The sequence below is a fragment of the Sceloporus undulatus genome, chromosome 1 (genome assembly GCF_019175285.1).
Source record: "Sceloporus undulatus isolate JIND9_A2432 ecotype Alabama chromosome 1, SceUnd_v1.1, whole genome shotgun sequence".
NCBI classification, from domain to species: Eukaryota; Metazoa; Chordata; class Lepidosauria; order Squamata; family Phrynosomatidae; genus Sceloporus; species Sceloporus undulatus.
In genome coordinates this window covers 344,782,898-344,803,283 of record NC_056522.1, presented here as the reverse complement: position 1 = coordinate 344,803,283, position 20,386 = coordinate 344,782,898, and the positions used below count along the sequence as shown (strand labels likewise).

The 20,386-nt window shown below is 39.9% G+C and overlaps 1 protein-coding gene across 7 annotated transcripts in view; it reads left to right on the top strand.

Moving 5' to 3' along the window:
- CEP128 (centrosomal protein 128) overlaps positions 1-20,173 on the top strand; it is a 288,826-nt gene extending 268,653 nt beyond the window's left edge. For 5 of the 7 annotated variants that reach the window (XM_042445851.1, XM_042445849.1, XM_042445848.1 and 2 more), the window contains 2 exons: positions 4,457-4,559; positions 17,939-20,173. In XM_042445851.1, the coding sequence (XP_042301785.1) occupies positions 4,457-4,559; positions 17,939-18,045 (210 nt within the window). In that variant the 3' untranslated portion in view covers positions 18,046-20,173. Of the gene's footprint in view, positions 1-4,456; positions 4,560-17,938 lie in introns of those variants that run through there. The other 2 variants (XR_006101452.1, XM_042445854.1) reach the window with 2 other exon arrangements.
- The last annotated feature ends 213 nt before the right edge of the window (positions 20,174-20,386 follow it).

The following is a 20,386-nucleotide window of genomic DNA, read 5'->3' as shown; positions in this document are numbered from 1 at the left end:
GTGCTGGCCTGGAAACAGCAGGTATTGACTACACTGCCTGCATCCATGACCTTGGGTTTCAAGGTATTGCAGGGCAGCTCAGTATTTGGGCAGTGCAGGTTTGGCTTCCCTTTGCTCCAGATACCGTGAGTTTATGCAAGCCTCACATTCCTTATTTCCATGTGGTGAGGTGGCAGTGAGCCCTAATTCATTAGGGTCATGTTTTTTGTTGTTTCTCCACCTTGAACTGGAGTTACTTTAGTTATTTTACTTTAATATGTTTTCAAATACTCATGCCATTGCTGCTAATTATTTTAAGATGAGTACTGGTGGTCATATCTGCAGTCCCCATGTGAGCAACTCTTATGTAGAGCCTTCATTGGTGTCACCCACCACTTCACACTCAAGACTGTATATTCCATTGAGATATATGGTCAGGTGATAATCTATCAAGTATGAATGATCCTTAATAGTCCTCTAGATGTTGTTGCTGCAGTTCTCATCAGTCCAAGCCATGGATGGTAGACAGGTGATACATGCGGCAACCTCAACAACTCTTATCATCCCTGCTATACATTCTGTCAAGTTGAGGAGTGAAAAGTGTGTGGCCTTTGAGATGTTGTTGGACTGCAGCTCCCTGTAGTCTTCGCACTGGCTATGCTAGCTTGCTGAGAGTTACAGTTCAACATCTGCAGATAATACAGTTCCTAATTCTGGTCTAGATATAGTCTGATGTCTTAACATGTATTAAGGATCCAGTACAGATTCTACCACCATGTGGCATTTGGTTTAGACAATAAGGAACATATCATGAGCTTTCATTTGGACCATGTGATCTTTTCTGCCATATTAGTTTAGAAATAGAATAAAATGCTAGTAAGAAAAGAGTTCAGTGTTCATTTCACTGACTTGCTTGACATAGCCTAGAAATATCTTTTCATTGTTAACCTCTCTTGATCTCTACAGAAACTGTCTTATGTGCCTCAAGACTAGAACAGAGTGAATCAGTCTAATGTTGTTTTCTTTTTTGTTGCTGTCAAAGTGGCACTTACTCTTTTCTTTTCCTCCACTTTTGATGTGTTTTCAAGTGTCCCCTTGCAATTTCTAGTTTTTGTCCAAGTCCAGGACAGTGTGCAAAATCCCCTAAGGAATGTTTTCTGTAAGATTTGGAGAAGCTCTGCTTGCCTTATTAAAGGGCAGTAAATTTGATGCTGATTGCATGTCCCTGAAGAGGAAGTTCAGAAATAAGGCAGCACTCTGGAAAGGCCTACCAATTCTCAGTACCACCTGTTTAATCTTAAAAATAGAGGCACCTGGAGCACAGGATCTAAAGACGAACTGAAGGAAATTGCAAGCTTGTAGGGGAGCTGCCATCCATTCACTACCTGGGCTATTTAGGGCTTTTATTCTAGCACAACAAATTGTTTTTAGAAACTACTTGAAAACCAGAAGATATTACTGAGAAAACATGTTTATTCTGGTGAACTGAGATCAACTGTATGACTACTGTGTACTGAAGGCCAGCCCATGGACAACCCACTGCAATAATCCAAGTTACTAGAGTTTTGATAACTGGCTCTGATATAATCTCAGTTAGATGACTACATTGTATTGTATGTCAAACTGCCTTTCAGCAATTCTTAACTTAAAACTTAAACAGCTGAGCTGTTTAATATGTATTGGGAGATTTCAGCAAAATTTAAAATTACAGGACGGTGTCAAAAAGAGAGACCCAGTTCAGAAGTCCCATGTAGATTCTGACAAATTCAGCAGAGACACAATTACATGCTTTGAAGATTGGCTTTTACATAGTTGATTCCCTACTAGCCGTGCCTTGTCTTTCCTGCCACCTGCTTCATTCTTTTACTTCATTTCATAAATAACCTTTGTCAGTGGAAGGAGGAAGGCTGGCACCAAGGAGGGCTGCAGATGGCAGAACATGCTTACAAGTCTCTATCACCATCAGGAAGACTAAACTCTGTAGTTTTACATTTCTTCTGGCTCATTATATTCAGCCTGGAGGAATTAGCGCCAATCCCAAAATTTCTGGTAGCAGTGTAGGTTCCTATGTGTGTTTGGAAGTGTTATTTGGGTCACTGGGCCCACTGCTGTTCCCAGCCTCCTGCTACTGTCAATTTTACTCTTCTCGCCTTGTAGTATTACCCTAAAAGGTGGGGAATGTTAGGAGTCCCCACCCACTATGCCAACATCTCCTTGAAATTTCAGGGAACGTGTAGCTCAGAAGGAGGCCTGTGAGAGCAGCGTAACTGCTGGGATTTTTTTTTCACCTGCGTATACCAGTAATAACTGCAAAGAGAGTTAACTTCTTCAGTAACTAAAGTGTTTTATTTAGAAATGTGCAGGCATGTGCACAGACATATAAGAACTGAGGCATCCTTAAGAATCATACAAGGCAATTGGAAAGAAAGGAGTGAAAGACTGGATAGAGAGAGGCGGGTTTTGAAAAGGGCTATAATTACCAGTCCTGTTCATGGGAAGCAGAGTGTCTCAGACTGTATCTGAGTCAGGTTACACAGAGGGATCTTTGGTCTGTGAACAAAGCAGCTAGGGAATATATTTATACCCCATTTCATATTCTTGGGAGATCTGTTGTGTGATATTTGGTGTGAGAAGGGCTTTGAAAGCTTTCCCAGGGGACTAACAAAAGGGTTTGGAACAGGTGAAGGCTTTAGCTCTGGATTGACAATACATTGATTAGATTTGAGACAATTCCTTAACAATCAGGAAGGAAGCGGTGTTTAGGAGCACTGTTACAAAGGGTATCATCACTGATTACCTTTCGATGAGACTCCTTTTGCTTCCTTTGCAAGAGGAAATGCATGGAGCCCTGGAGGGAACAAGATAATCAGCAAACCCATTTCCTTAGTTTTAGCTAGGTCACTGCATGTAATCCAATTAGGATGACTCCTACACATGTATAACTTCTAGTTTTTCCAGGTCACCACAATCCCAAAGCATGCCCAACTCCAGAGATTAATAATGAAATTGCATATCAAGCAAGAGGGTGTAGGATATGCTAACAGCAAGATATTATAACCTAGGAAAACAGTATGGGCAAAAAAAACCAGCAGGAAAGTCTACAATATAGGGAAAGGCTGGCAAGAAGTTCCCATTGGCCTTCTTTCTGAATGTTCAGATACTGCTTACAGAAAAGCTATCTGAGCGTCGGAACAGAGAGGCCAAGATAAAGCAGCTTCAGGTCACTTTGGAAGTCTGCTGTTTAAAAGACGCCTCATAAGAGGCTGGAAGCCATGCCAAAGCCACGCTCCAGTCCTAAGGGCTGGAGCACAGCTTCTGGCCTCGTAGATGCATGTGTCATTTAAACAGCATACCCCTAAAGCGACCTGAAGCTGCTTTATGTTGGCCTCTCTGTTCTGATGCTCAGATAGCTTTCTTTTGGCTTGTCTGTTTGGGCCCTAAGACATCTCAGAAAGTCTGGGGTCTTTACAAATCAAGTTTATGATGTGGAGGATTACCTCCGAATAGTACAACAGTGCATATATATGCCACTGCCTCATTTAGGCATACACATAGGGCAGATCATACAAGGCCATTTCACTTACAAAATTGCTTCTGTCAGTGGAACCAACAACTTCTTCTGCACCCCCCTCCCCTCCTTCTTCAGAGAATTAGGAAAGGTCCCCAAGATGTCTCAGCATAGACCTAGGGCCACAGGGGCAAAAGAGGAAGGGTAATTACTGTTGCATTAGCAGTAGTGCACTATTTAAGGTTGGTTTTAGGCCAAAGGCTTGCATATATAGCCTGCATGAAGTTTTTTAAACAAAATCCCCCTTTGAGGGGAAAATCAACTTACCTTGCATTACAAAGGGATTATTCATAAGGAAAAGAATGAGCAGCCTCACCCTGTGGCATTTTTCCTTCCAGATTATAGTACTGAATCTTTAGTACAGTGCATGAGAAGCTATTTTATTATGAAAACAGACATCAAATTGCATCCTTAACATTGGGCTGGCGTTAACAAAATGTCAACCAGGTATTCTCCTTTTTAATGCCTTAGATTTATTTAATGTGGAACAATATAGTGAGTTGGTTTGTTCATTTATTTGCAAATACCTATTTTATGGTGCAACAAACTGAGTAAGTTATCATTCACTGGATGCTTCTTTGCATGTTCAAGGAATTTGTATGGGAATGAGATTCCCATTTTATTCCACATGTTGCAGCAAGGATGTGCAGAACTCTCAGCAGCAGCAAATACAAGAGATGACCTCTCCCGGAATTCTAACTATCGACAAGGACACAGAATCTGGAAGGAAATCAGATTTAATGCTAACAACTAGATTTACATTCTGAACACTAAAACCAGATTTTATCAGTTTAAAAGAATTCTGCCACATTATATAACCCTGGCTTTAGGCTGTTTTAATCTCAAAAGATAAAAGGAAATACATCAAAACCAACCCTTTCATAGGACGAATTTCATTCCTTCTCACAGGATAAGAAAACTGGAGCTGATATATCTGCTATACAGAGTGCATCTTGCAACTGGCGAACCAACACCAGCTTTATGTCCAGCTCTTTGCTTTCCAATTCAGGATGTACGTATTAACCTACTGCAGCAAGTACCAATAAGATCTTTTAGTGGAATGACACACTATTTTTTCTCTCCATTTCCCTTACTGAAGTACTTGGAACTTTATTTTAATATCCTGAAATACTTGTTTAGTTGTATACCTTTGGAAAATAATAAATGTTCCAGAAAATATATTTCAAGGTGGAGGTTTCCAGCAATGAAAAATTCACAGAAGCTTGCCAAGAATATTTAAAATGAAGAAGCCAGAAGGACTAACTGGTGTCTTTCTGCTGGAGATATCAAAATAAATCCTTCTCCTCTCTTGGATGACATTAATGAGGGTCCTCTCAAGAACATGAGCATCTCTCCTTCTATTCTTGTAAATGGGTACTACCACCTTGGATTTTATTTTCATATGAATAGTTTGTGCATTAAGAGAATATAACTTGGCTGATGATCTTAGACACAGCTCTGCCTGAGTTCATCAACACTGATTTCAATCCACAGTGTTGCTCATTTCATTTAAAGTGTTTAAGCAATGTTTAATGTAGATATTTGTGTCCAAAAACAATTATTTACCACCCAAAAGCACAAATGACAAGAATGCAAAGTTATAATACAATGGGCCCTTGTTATCCACTAAGGTTTGGACCCCCTGTGGATAACAAAATCCGTGGATGCTCAAATCCCATTAAATGTAATGGCATAGTAAAATGGTAACCCTTATATAAATGGGAAAATCAAGGTTTGCTATTTGGAATTTATACTTTTTAAAAATATGTTCAAGCTGTGTATGCTTGAATCTGTGGATAAAAAGTCTGTGGATAAGAAAGGACAACTGTACTTCCCTATCTAAGCTTTCATTTGAGCATCTCATTTTATAGGTCATTGTGACCTCTCAAAAACATGCCTGACATTAGATATCAAATCTGAAACCCCATAATCAACGAGAAGGCTGTAGGGCAATGTTTCCCAAATGTTTTGGACTTCAGCCCCCAGAATTCCTGATTATTGGCCCAATGGGCTAGGGCTTCTGGGAGTGGAAGTCCAAAACACCTGGAGGACCAGAATTTGGTAAACACTTGTGAAGAGTATGCTAACAGTAGTCAATGGCTTGCAGACCAGCCCTGGTCCACGGACCACCACTTAGAGTAGTACTGCTTTAACTGAGACACTGTTGCAACTTGGAGGGGGGAGCATTTTGCAAATATCACTGAATAACCTTGTAGAAAAGCTGAACAGCAACATTGGTTTAAGGGTTTCAGATTAAACAGCGATCATATGAATTTAGGCAGAGATAAAGGATTGTGCAGTTGCAAGGATCCAGGTGTCAGTTCTGTTGCACAGAAGTATATTTGTTTTCATATCAAGCCAGAGTGTGTGTGCATGTTACTTTACAGATGATGGGCCAAACAGATTTGCACAGTCTGTGTTTGCATATGGTTTTACCTCTCTTGTTTGATTAAACTTCTACTGCTTGCACCACAACATTCCAAATAATAAAAGAGGATACAGTTAGCAGTTACTACTTTTCAGATTCTCTCAACATTAAAACCTGTGGACATTCTTTAGGTGTACAGAATGCTGATTAAAGGATAGCAAACTACCTAGGAATTAACCTTGTAAGTTAGCTCAGTCTTTTAGTGCAAAGCTGTGAGCAATACTGAACACGTAGCTCCTTGGCAGAGCACATAGTTACATGCAGGAGGTCCTAGGTCCTAAGCATATTTAGGTAGGGCTAGGGAAAAGTCTAAATCCTTGGAAAGTGGCTGCCAATTACTGTAGAAAAACAACTGGAATAGATGGACCCATGGTTTGACTTCTAGGCAATTTTCTCTTTCTGTGAATGCTCTAGTCATCCCACAACACCCTGAGGAACAAATGATATATGTCTGTGTCATTTCTTGAATGTCAAGGGACCTATCGCATTAGTGGGAACACAAACAAACCCCCCCCCCCCCCCTCTGTTATACAGACAGGATTTTGTTAAATATTTCTAGGGCATTGCTGCAGGTGAAATGAAGAATACTGGAATTTTGTACTTTTTAAGTGATTGTTTTTAAAAAGTGGTTCCACGGCTTAAATGGATGCGAACCCCTTCCTCGATGTTGGTTTTTCCTGCTTAAAGCATGAGCTTTATTGATGATAAATAATGCAGCAGATGATGCACAGCAGAGATGCACTCCAGCCATTTTGCTGATGGGGTCCAGCACCCCTCACAGTCAATAGAAGAATTGGGGCCTCAAGCAAATTCTATCCAGACTTATCCATCAGCCTGCCATCAGATCAAATCTGGCAAAGAGGAGGTCACACCAACCCAGGTGCCCTATGACAGGGATTTTATTTGATTGCCATCCAAGGGATAAACCTTGGTATTGTTTGTTTGGGACCTTATTTGTACCATTGGCTATGAGGGATGCTAGATCCCATCAGCAAGATGGCTAGAATGCTTCTCTGCCATGTACCATTTGCTGCATCATTTACCATTGATAAAGCTTATGCTATAACAGTAATGTATATCAGCATTTGGCACAGAAAGATGTCTGGAGGAGGCCTGGAATTGAAATGACTAAGCAAGAAAGTCTGGGACTTGTGAATGCTTATTTAACAATAATGCAAAAACGTATTAAATTCATAAATTGCATGTGTTTACTACAATGACAAAATTTAAACACCCAGTGAAATAATCACACTATATAAATTATCTAGAAAATGATTATACAGCAAAAGTATTGAAAAGTAACCATAATGTAAAGTATCCCATTTCTAAAACATAAAAATCCATCAAGGGGACAATCAAAAAATGGATAAGGTAACGTCCACAATTCAAATATAGCAGTAAGTTCATTTAAAGAAGATATAAAGTTCATGTAATTTATGATGTAAGTTTTACAGAACCTGAAATCTGAAGATCCTATGTACCTTTGCTTTGGTGCCACAACTAACTACCATTCCAAGAATTCCATAGCATTGAGTCATGACAGTTAAAGTGGTATCATACTGGGTTATTTCTGCCATGTGGATGCAGCCTTACTTCTGAAAGAAGACTAACCTTAAAGAAAAAATCAAAATGCCAGGACTGCTTCATTACAACCTGGAGCAGTGTCTTACTGTTTTATGAGCCATGTTGATTTCTTCTTCCTTCTCTTTCCAGTTTCATAAGGAATAGCTCACTCACTCTTAAAAAAAAAAGCAAAAAAAGGTTCCCCACTTCTCCTGTTCCCCAAATCAGTTTGATAACCATTCATGAAGTCTTGTGGTAGAGATTTCTCATCACCCTGTTAGTTTTAAGGGTGCTACAGGAGTTCCTTCTATCTTTGCATCACTAATGGTGAGTTCCTTGTGGTGCCATGAATAAAGTGTGTGCAGTAACATTTCCCTGACTTCTACAATACTAAAATAGACTCTTTGTGTCTCTGCCATAGCATGTTGTGAAATCTAGTCTCTTGATACTTGGCACGGATACTAAGGGATGCTTCAGGGTTTACCTTGGGGATTTTCTTTAATTGTATAATTAATTTTAATTAAAATATGTCTGTAGCCTGCAGTACCAGCTTCAATCTCTAGGTAACTTCTTAAGACATGATGAAACAGCCAGGGTTTGGATATTTATTTCACCAAAGGGCCTCTTGTCAGCTCTATATAGTGTTTCTCTCTGCAAGGCCACTAAACTCTTCAATGAACCAGAGAAGGGGAGAGAGAGAGAGAGAGAACAGAAAGAAAAGAAAGAAAGAAAGAAAGAAAGAAAGAAAGAAAGAAAGAAAGAAAAAAAGAAAGGGTCTTGATGCCTGCTAAAAGGGTGTGAGCCAAGGCTGAAAGAATACAAGCATGGAAGGAGTAAAAGACCAGTGGTGGTAAAAAAGAAGCAGAGCATTGGAGAGAAAAGAAAAAGAAGAGCAAAATTGGATATGTCTGTTAGTTAAAACAGAAAGAATTAATCCTTCTAAATGGTAGAATGGAAAGCAAAGGGGAGACATTTTATCCGGAGAATCTTAAATGCATAGGTCCATTTAATGTGAAATTGTTACTGGCAGTAAAATGGAAACCAATTAGATCCTCTCCATCTTTGTATTTGCCTCTTCTCTTTGTATGCCAGATTTTAATCTCTATAGTTACTGTAGTGCAGCTTTTCATTTTCATAACAATCTATTTAAAATGTTATTGTGGGAGCTAGACTGACTAAACCATTTTACAGAAAGGAAGAAGTTTATCTGACAGCATAATTTAGACAAGAAGGTGCTCATTAGAGACATACTTCATAGGGGCAGCTTTATTTTCAGCTGCCAGTCAACAATAACTTTTTTTTTAAGGCTAATCAGCCACTGGCTGTTACCTAGACATTAATCTCTAGAAACTATTTATAATGACCACAGTACTATTCTCTAGTTTTAGATTACAAAATGATTAGCAACTGCAGATGCTTTGCATTAGTGTTGTAAATGTATCCCTTTCCTGTTTGTACAGTGTTTATCCTTTCAGTGTATTGACAAATCTTTTCCCAGAAGCCATTTCATTTCTAATGCTTCTGCTGTGCTGAGACTTAATCCAGGACCTTCAAAATCTGCAACCTATTCCAAAGAAAGGCAATAGCAGCACAGCTTTCCACCCCCTCCCCCCAAACCCTCAGTTAACCTCCACTCTGCTAATGTTCAGCACCTTTTATATGTAGTTTTAGTATTCAGTTATATAGTCACTTGCATTACATTCCGAATCTTTGTATTCATTACAATGTATGCCACCACTACTAAGTCCTTTTTACAAAAGGGTGGGAATTATGCAGCTCCCCAGATATTGCTGGATTGCAGCTCACAGAATTCCTCACCATTGGCTGCGTTGACTAAGGAGTTTATCAGACAAGGGAAATTGGAAGTATAATCCAATGGCAATCTGAACGCAATCATGGGATTTAACGTTATTGCATGATAGACCACCACACACAAATTTGGGCAATGGGAAGTCAGTCCGAGCACATTCATGGGGTTTCACGTTATTGCGTGATAGACTGCCACACGCAAATTCGGGCAATGGCATGCTATTTTTAGGCAATGGGGAGCCAGTTCGAATGCAATGAGCATTCACGTAATTTTGCTAACCTAGTGACTTTACATGAATGCATTCTGGCCCCACTTTCTTTTTATTTGAAATTAAGAGAAATTCCTCACGTGCGGTAAACTCCTAAGCCTGTTGGGACTTGCAGCAACATCTGGAGGGCTGCATACATCCTGCTTCTCATGTTACAGATGGGATGATGCCATAGTGAGTTCATTGTAGCAAATTTGTAGTCCAGAGTGAGACTGCAGACTTCCCACTTTGTGTCCTCAGCTACCAATTTAGCCACACTCTTAACTACTCTGTTATTAGGATAGGCTGACTGATTACTGAGAAGTCTGGATTTCCTTAACATTATCTCTTTCTGCTGCTGCTCATCTCTCACTCTCACTCTGCTTGAAGCAATACTCACCAGTGTAATTGTCTATAAAGGTGAGCCAAGATGAAAACTTGAAGTACAATTATTATGGATTACCTCCTGAAATATTCTTCTGTATGTTGCCCCATGTTGCAATATAGGGAGCCTTCATGGCACAGTGGTTAAATGCCAATACTGCAGTCACATTGTTGTGAGTTTGATCGCAGTGCTCCATGGCTGACTCAGCTTTCCATCCTTTCATAGGTCAGTAAAATGAGTACCCAGCTTGTTGGGGACAATTGGCTTACAGAGTGTAAACTGCTTAGAGTGTGTTGAGTTCAGTGATAAGTGGTATAGAAATGTACATGCTATTGCTATAGCTGTTTACATCACTGTGAACGTAAGGAAGCTCTTGCTCAATCAGACAAAAGTCCTATGTGGTCAAACGTTTTGTTCCCAAAGTCGTCATCTAGATGCCCAAAGGAAGCCCACAAGCAGGACATGAGAACAGTAACGTAATGCTTTTCAATAGTGTGTATTGTTTAATCATGGGATGGCCCTGGATTTCATAGTTGAAAGGGGGATGAATATAACAGTTATGCATAAAAGGCATTTATAAAGGCTTCCTTAGAAAATGGCTGTTATAAATGAGTGCTCTACACACTTGCCAGGATCCAGTAGTTTCATGGATCAGGAGAATGGTGGTACTGCACTGATGTTCACCATTAGAATAGTGAACCATTGTTAAATGTGAACAGGAAAGTTTTCTCATTTTCAGAGGCTGAGACATAACCCAATAATCCTTTAAAAAGGTGAGACAGAATGAAAACTCAAGATACTAGGCTCCTGAATTTCATGTTCACCGTAAGAGTATCATTAATTATTTTATTGCAAGACCACAATCCTTCCTTAAACTCTGATGTCCTATTTAGCACACCATCTATTGGGTAACAAAATAGTTTCCAAAGGTTAATAATGTGCTGAATTAAAAGGATTTCCTTTTAATATATTTTAAGTGTATTGCTTTTATCATTTTTATCATGTACCTTCTGGTTCTTGGACTACTGAGAAGGTAAACAGGATTTACTATCCCATCTGGCCATTACTATTCATAACTCCACATTCTACCTGCTACCTGCTTGCAAAGTTTAATATTAATGTTGCTCACACTGCTTTTGTACCACTGCTTTCTACTAATGATAGGAAAACTCTCATACTATTTTCTTTGAGAGAACAGAAAAATGAAAGAGGGAGGAGTGGAGGGGATCTAATAGGGTACGAGGTTCTGCAAAAGAAAGAGGACTAGGATGAGGACTACTCTGTCTTCATTGCATCTATCAGTTTATAAAACCATGAACATTCCCAAGGGTATACATACAAGCAGAGTTGTTTCTTGGGAGCAGATTTCTTCTAAGGCTGTCTCATGTTGTTTTAGTATTTGTGTGAACACCACAACTATGTGAATTAAGTCAGTCACTTGGACCTTTTCATATAATTGTCACCTTCATCCCTTGTTTCACCTTCAAAATCCATGGCCACCCACAATTAAACAATACAGCACTATCCATAAGAATTCCATAGTGAAACCATTCAATAATTTCATAACAATAAGAATGAATAATAAAACAGCATCAATACCAAAATTATAAATCCACTTCATTCAGAATACATCGCCAAGTGCTAACAAAAGAGAATGAAATGCTCCACATGGCCTAAGTAGCAGATAACAGCGTCAAAGATGGTTATGGATTCACCTTATTAACAAACAGACTGCAATATTAAACCAGACAACTACCAAAAATATGGCTTGCAGTTGTTCTTAAAGCAGAATTGGATATTGCGATCAAATTGGTAAAAACTTTATAGAGATAATGAAAGGGTTCTTTTTGTTGTAATGTGCCTTCAAGTTGACTATGATTTATGGTGATCCTATCATAGTTTACTCAGAAAGATTTATTCAGGGAGGTTTGCCATTACCTTATTGTGAATATAGCTTATAGCCGAGAACTAACCAGGGCTGGCCCTGTTTACTTTCTGAGATCAGACAGAATCTGGTGTTTTATACGTTTGCTAATTGTAAGACTTTTTCAGCATTTAAAAAGAATTAGATAAACTACATAGGTATAATGGATGGTGTTTGCTATTATAACCATTAAAAGTACCTTTTCTGAGGCAGCTGATCTCTAATTTTCAGACATAAAGGGGATAAATATAATTTAACTGTTGAACCAGATAACTGTTCATTTAATCTAGTACAGCACTATTACTTCTTTATTCTGAGATTAGGAAGAAAAAGTAGACTTTTTTTCCTTAGTAAATCAAATCTTTACAGATGGTTAAATTGCTGGATGCACCAGCAACCTTAGATGTACCCAAAGCAATCATTTTTTCCAGTTCTGCATTCAATCTTGATTTTACTATTCCATTACCATTACCAGTTCCATTACAAATGTCATTATTTTTAATAAGACAAGTTTTGTACTTGAAATTTTGAATGAGCTCCATAGTGGACATTCAGACTGGTAAGTTTTTATAGATCGCCACAAGGGCCCAGCTACAAAAATCCATGACTCATCCTTATACATAATGTTAGCAGAGAAACATCTATTTCATTAAATATATGAGACATAAACTGTCATGACTAAATCTAGTTGGTAGTCTGAACTAAAGTAGACCTATGGAATCAACAGTATTCATATTGACCCACCATGTAGGGACTAGCAGCTGAATTTAGACCTCTGTATTTCATATGCAAATCTGGACAAGTAAGCTAGATGGAAATAGTATTTCCCAACTGGCTACTGTTACTGTTGTAAGATGAAGAAAGCAGATAATGATCTGGTCTGTTATCTGATAAACTACAAGTCCTAGACTCCCAGAGGCGAGTTACAGACCACCCAAAACAGGCAGTCTGCCGCCGCCGCCAGTTGCTGCATCCAGGGACCGCAGCAGCCAAATCACGCGGTTCCCGGGCACAGCCACAAAGAAGCACCGAAATGGCGCTTCTTTCTGGGCCCCGGAAGTGGCACTGCAAGGCGCTAGTTGCGCACTTGCAGCGTCTGGATGCTATGCGTCCGCGACGTCAAAATGGCGGCCTCGTGTGGACGGGTGCCGCCATTTTGTACGGACTCGGTCCGTACTAGGGTTGAGGGGTGTCAGGAAGTGATGCCCCTTCTCAACCCTAACACACCCCTTCCTAACCCTAGCACGCCCCTTTGGCGTGTCTATAACGCGCCAGAGTTCCTTGGGCATAGGCAGGAAGGAGTGACGTGTGGCAGGGAAGGCAAAGCAAAACACTGGAAGAAAGTGAGAGTAAATGTTGCTGCTGCTTCTTTTAGCGGGATTTGCAAGCCCTTGAGTATTCAATTCACTCACAGTCACATTCTGATGTCATCTGTTTCTTAAAGTACACATTCAAAATAACCAATAATGTTTGATTTAGAGACTTGGAAACTGGAAAAGGCTTCCAACAGATCCTTCTGACAGTTTGTTTTGTGAATTGTTGCACATCTAAAGAAAAAAACCCTTCAAGTTTACCTTTGGAAAAGAATGTGAACAATTTTAACTTATATTATGAAATGGATTTAGGAGGGAAAACACCTGGAACTTTTTTCATTGTAGCATGCAGAGCCCATGGGATTTTTGCACAGTGCCAGTGACTATGGCAGAAGCTGAAGAAAATCCAGTAAGCTAGAAATGGCAGGAATTTGCAACGGAACAAAAATGGTAAAACTGCCAGGTGGTTAATGGGGAAAGCAGGGGCATATTACAGTTTTGTACTATACTCAAGTGTGCTAGGTTCTATCGAATTTCCTAACAACATTTCCCATATAATGGTCAGTGCTTCTTTCATGATAACAGCAAATGACATTTTGAGTTTTAGTGGAAGTTTTGCTCATGCTTTTGAAATTAGCATTTCTCCTCCTACCTTTGGACAGTCTCTTGAGAGAGGTCTATCTTAAGCCCTAGGGAAACCCATTCCAAATCTATTTAGAACAGCTGAATTCAGCACACAGCAATGTTTCTTGCATCTCTAGGTGTAGGAGATGTTACTGATTCATTTCTGCCTTATGCAGTAAACATATTCATAGCTTATCTACTCCACATTTGCCAGTGAACAGGGAATAAAAATAGATAAGGAGCCAGGAGTGGCTGAGACTCCATGGGTGATGTCCTTCACATATTCTGTGGCTAAGCAATGTACCTTTAAAGTATTGTAGGAATTCTTTGGATGTTTCATGGGGGACAAGTAACAAACTTGTGTACCCTGTACAGGATGAATTGGACCTATTCTATTTTCCCACATCTTTATTTTTATTTAAATAGTGCGTCTACCACCAGCAGCAGCAGCACCCCGTTTTTCAAGGAGTAGATGATTTATAATACCCAACTCCAGCTGAAATGGGACTCCAGCTCTTCAGTAGTAATTGTCCCTCAATCTGTAGCAATTTACACATCATTAAGAAAGTCCAAATTAAATCTCCTGCCTGATATGCTATAAGACCACTTTTCAAAATTCAAGATATCTGTAGGTGCTTGGTAAAAAAAAAAACCTCCAGGCTATGCCATGTTTATGGTAGGATCTTAAATATGGATGGATTCGCAAAGTCATGGAGAAGCAAATACTAGTACTCAGATTCCCTATGGGACAATCTGTTTTCTTGGTATCTCTTTCTCAGACCAGTTCCCAGTGACCCTGTTAAACAGCCAAGCTGGTCTCAGCCTGGAAGCAGTCACATTTTCCACAAACTTTGCATCATGAATCATTTCAGGAAGCATGATGTTACAGTTAAAACAAGTGAAGTTTACCACAGAAAATCATTGGCTCTTCCTTACTACTTCTGAAATTGCAGAGTCCTTTTATAGGTCTCCAGTCCTACATCCCAAGACATCGTCTTTTATGAGAATTGCAACATGGCTCATGTACATAGTGTACAGATTCTACTCATTAACATGTTCTTTGCTTCAAGAAGAAGGAACAGCAAGATCTCAAGGAACATTTGCATTCTCTGTCCCCTGCCCACAGTGGTCAGTGCACCAAAGGTACAGAGCAATCTCAGCTGTTATCTATCCATGCAGCCATTTCTCCACGTGTCCAGGCCAACCCTAGATGTTGCATGGCCTGAGGTACAGCAATGAATGGCAACCCCTACTTCCAAGTCAAGGTGGATTATACCTAAAGCCAGCCAAATAATTTTGACACCTCAGGCAGAAAATCTCATAAACACCTCTCCTCCTTCCTGGCAATGAAAAAGGAAGTTGTAATAAATTAAATAACTAACAGTTTGCTGCCTTTAATGATACACACAAAGTCTGCAGCCTAGGGCAGCCTCAGTCTGCCTAATAGTAAGGCCAGCCATGAAATGACAATAAACCTCCCTTTTTGAAGCAGTTGGGAACTTCCAATACCCCTTCTGGCCATCATGGCATCAGGAAAGATATGGGTAGAACTGTAATCCTCACTGAAAATTTCCATTTTGATTTGGCCATAGATTCCACAGGGACATGCTTACATCCGTTGTCAGTACAATTCACTGGCTTTGGAAACTTAGGCCCTATACAGACCAGCCTGAAAAGGCAGCCTGGGGGCAGAATTGGAGCATCACGTCCAGATGACACATGCCCTGACTCTGTCCCCAGGGCGCCATGCCATGCACCGCTCCACATGGTTCGCAGCATCATGACCCTCCTCCGGCATTGCATCCATATAATGCAGCTCCGAAGGAGCGCCATATAGCTGCACCGCCATGGCTATGGTACCCTTTTGAAGGTGCAAAAAGGAGCTTCTTTTTGCACCCTCGAAAGGCCGGATCAGGCTGCAGCATGAGGTTGCCGCAGCCCAAATCTGTCTAGGAAAGGGGCGGTGGGACACTGCCCCTTCGGGGTGGTCTGTGGAACCCCATTGTTCACTCACAAATATCTTGCTCTCACAGAAGAGGGGAGAGCCATTTTCCTCAGTTGAGGAAATTGCGTGGTGCTAGGAGCTTCAAAGAGAATCAGCAAAAATCACCTTTTCTCCCTTTTCTACCAGTGTTGTGTCTCTTTCACACTTTGATACCACTTCAACTACCATGGCTTCTCCCCAAGGAATCCTGGGATTTGTAGTTTTGTGAGGTATTTACAATTGTCTGCCAGTGCGTACTTCACTAAACTGCAAATCCTAGGATGCAACCATGACACTTAAAGTAGTAACAAAATGCTGTAGTTGTGTTGTTTGGAAGAGATCTTGGCCTTTGCTGAATCAAAGTCTCTACCAGTAAGGGAGGACAATGCTGAATCCAGGCCTGCCTCTCTCTCTCTCTCTCTCTCTCTCTCTCTCTCTCTATATATATATATATATATATATTAGTTTAAACAAAGTATTTTCAGCCTTTGATCCTCCAGATGTTTTATGTTTTGATTACCACAAATCTTAGCCAGCATGGCTAGTGGTTAGGGTTTTTGGGAGCTGAAGTCCAAAACATCTGGAAAACCAAATCACTGTTTGGCCTGTTACAGACAGCCAAATATTAAAGCTGCTTCGAGTCACAGTAGAGATATGGTGTTTCAATGATGCATGCGTCCTAGGTCCAGAATCGCACCAAAGCCACTCCAGCCCTAAGGACTAGAGCGTGGTTTGGTGTGGCTTCTGGACTCTTAGGACACATGCATATTGAAACACCATACCTCACTGTGACTGAAGCAGCTTTATTTTGGCTGTCTGTAACAGGCCTTTGTGATAGGAAGTGTAGAAACTGAGGCTTCTGCTGTAACCACCTCTTCCTCCTATATAGACAATAAAAATGTCCTGGTCTTGTTTACTATATGGAAATACCATGTACAGTGGACACAATTGTGTTGTTGTTGTTGTTGTCGTTGTTTTTGGGATCCTATTTTCAGCCTGAAGGCTCTTAGAATGAGAATTATTTTGAAAATAAGAAACACGAATTGGAACAGAACAGTAAAAAGTTTTGTTTGCAAACCAAACCAACAAGCAAACAAACTAGCCACAGCAGTCAGAAACACATTGGTAGCACAAACAATGCTTAAAAACGGGCTCAAAAGTAAAACAAAACTTCACAGCGTCTGAAATGGGTTGAAAAATAAGGGCTGTTACAGACAGCCAAAATAAAGCTGCTTCGAGTCACAGTGGAGATATGGTGTTTCTGATGCATGCGTCCTAAGAGTCCAGAAGCCACACCAAAGCCATGCTCCAGTCCTTAGGGCTGAAGTGTGGCTTTGGTGCGACTTTGGACTCTTAGGACGCATGCATCATTGAAACACCATACCTCCACTGTGACTCGAAGCAGCTTTATTTTGGTGTCTGTAACGGCCAAGGAGAGCTTTTTCTATGCTAAAAGGCATTACTTACCAGGCAGGGGCTGTCGGGAGAGAATATTACAGAGCTGGGCACAACAACTGAAAAGTCCCTATCTCACTTAGGGATGGACTAATCACACACACATATATCTTCCAGAGGCCACAGAAATGGCCCCTGGGGAACTGCATGCAGCCCAATTTGGCCTAGCCCTGCTCTAAGGGTTTCTTTCTGGGAGGGAAGTGGACAGACGTCCAGTAACTGAGTCCTGAGCTGTTCAGGTTTTAAAACACTGAATCAGAAACAAAACAACCCTTTGCCCTTACTTTAGACCCGTGAAATATGTGCCATTCAGCTGCTCCCAGAATGCTCTTTAGCCCCCCAACCAAAGTTTTGAGTACTCCAAAGAGGCTGCTCCACACATCATACAATGCAAAAAAATAAAAATAAATGTTGCTAGTATGTAAGAGTAGGAATCATGCAGTTCTTTATATGCTTTTGACTGCAAACCCCAGCTTTTCTGACCACTAGCTATGTTTGCAGTGGCTGCTGGGACATGAAATCCAGTATCGTGAAACCCAGCCTTGCAACTTTGTGGGTAACTGGCCAAATTCTCTCAGTTTACAAAGGGGCCTACCTTTCTCATCTTGCCTTTTTCAGCAAAAAATGAATAATTGCCTTTCTCCTTTTTCTTTTGCAGCATTTACCAAAAGTACCATTCCTTTGGATTTAAATACTCCTAGAAAAGGTGCCACCAGCCTGACTGTCAATGGGGTGAAGCTACGGACAGAAAAGGAGAAGAACTAGAGAAAAAAAGAAGGACTAGAGAAAAAGAGCAGTACCAAAGCAACAAGAAATATGCAATTCCAACATAGGAAATTCAGCTCTGCACATTTTTAATTTTTTTATTGTTTAGGTTCTGGCTGCTGTTAAGAACAGCTGTATTTACAAAAGCAGTGCATTCCATAGTTCAGCACACACCAACTATTGACTGAAAACAGCATTTTGATTGTATATCTTAGGGCCAAACCAGACTGCTGAAATAATCCAGTTTGAGAGCACTTCAACTACCCTGACTCAATGCTAGGGAATTCTGGGAACTGTAGTTTTGTGAGACATTTAGCCTTCTCTGTTAGAGAACTCTGGTGCCCAACAAACTACAGTTCCAAAATTTCCCTAGCACTAAACCAGGGCAGTTAAAGTTGTCTCAAGATGGATTATTTCTGCAGTCTGGCCCTAAATTAAGCTTTGAAGATGCACCATATACTCTAAAATGCCAAAGCATCTTTTACTGTACTGTGAAGCACTGTGCCCTTTTGCTTTTTCTTCTCAGTCCTCAACTTCTTATGCCACTTATATATTTCTTTTATTGATCAATATCTCTTGCCTCTTATTCTCTCTCTCTCTCTCTCTACATATATACATATATTTAAATTCAAAGTCAAATGAAATTTGACTTAACTTCTTAAGAATCAGGAAATAATTAACAAATGTCTTTGTGTGTAAATAAGATATTTTATAATTGAGATCAGCATGCATAAATAGCATTTTACAACAAAAGGGGCCTCAAAAGTATTATGCAATGATTACATTACAGTGATTAATAATAGAAACGGTTTATATCTAAAACAATGACCTGAATTTCCTTCAGTATGAGGAAAGTTGAGATTACATTCCATACTTCATTCTGTTTGGGTCTGCTCTGTTTGTTGATCCAAGCTCAGCAAAGAACACAATCCAGATTTCTCCAAAACTGGAAGACGTTCAGCTAACTGCTTGTTATGAACAACATTTGTAATAAAGCATTAGGATAATTTTGTTCCTGCACAATAAAACATCCCAATAATGTAATGAAATAGTTCTGTTCTTGCTTGGTAGAAGGGAAAGAAAGTCACCATATATATTTTTTAAAATGAAGCCTCATACAGATACCTGTTGAGCAGCTTGAGACCATTTAGGAGGTGAAGTGAGCTTAAGTGAATACCTGTCCCTTTAACAAAATTCAGTTTCTAATGATCACAGCATTTCAGTGCTTGCTTTATTAAGTTTACTGATTCACTTAAACTTGAAGTGCTCATGTGAATATACCATATTCTAGTGAGATATGATGGTCTCCATTGATTAAATCAGCCACTCCCTTTCTTGATGTTCCTAATAAACCCCTGAAGCAGCTGCTTCTTCACCTTCACCTGGCCTAATTGTTAGTGGTTTATTACAAATATCTTGGTTCAGATCAGTAAAGTGCATTTGATTTTAATTTTCCATGCTAGGCCAGTACAGTAGCCAATCTAGAGGTTGTTCTGGTAAAATGGATGGTATTACAACGTCTCAGTAATATCAGCCTTTTAATTAGCTAACAGTTCACTCTGGAAAGACTGGTTATTTTAGAAGTAGCATTAATAATGATGTCCATTTAAAACTGCTAGCAATATTTGGAAGATGGTATGCCAAACAAGAAGTGAGATTTACTTTCGAACTGTTAACCCTTCTACCCGATGATACAAATGGTACATGAACAGCTGCATAATGACTGCTGGTGAAAGAAAGGATTTGCACTCACCTTTCTCTGTAACTGAGTTGAACTGCGAGGAAGGAAGAGAAAAGAGGCTGTGTATCAATACTGTGCTTGGTGTGATGGAGGCTTCTTTTGAGTGATTTTCTTTCTCATAAACAGCTTACTGGCTCTATTTTTGCTGTGATAACATTCCCATTACATGTACTTTGTAAAGGAGAGAGTCATAGTTACTGCAATGGGCTCTGGGACTTTTCACTGAGTTATATATAAAATCCCTTTCAAAAAGTAACTTTCAAGCTCTGATGCAATCCTATTGACAGCAAAGAAGCTTTTGGTAGCTTTGAAAGGACATAAGCAGTGTTAATTGGCCTATGGGCAGGTACCCACAAATGTAAATAAATCTGGTTAGTCTTTAAGAAACTATAAGACTCTGTTGTTTTTATTGCAGCAGACTAACACAGCTGTTCCTTGGAAATATAATAACATGCTAATTTCTGCCAAAACCTGTACTTTTTAAAGGAAACCAATGCATTATCACTTAGTGAATCCTATTTCTCTCATTCTTCTGATTAAAACCTAAGCTTATCTGTGCTTAATCTGTGCTTCTAAGTGGGCCATCCCAAACCTTTAGCT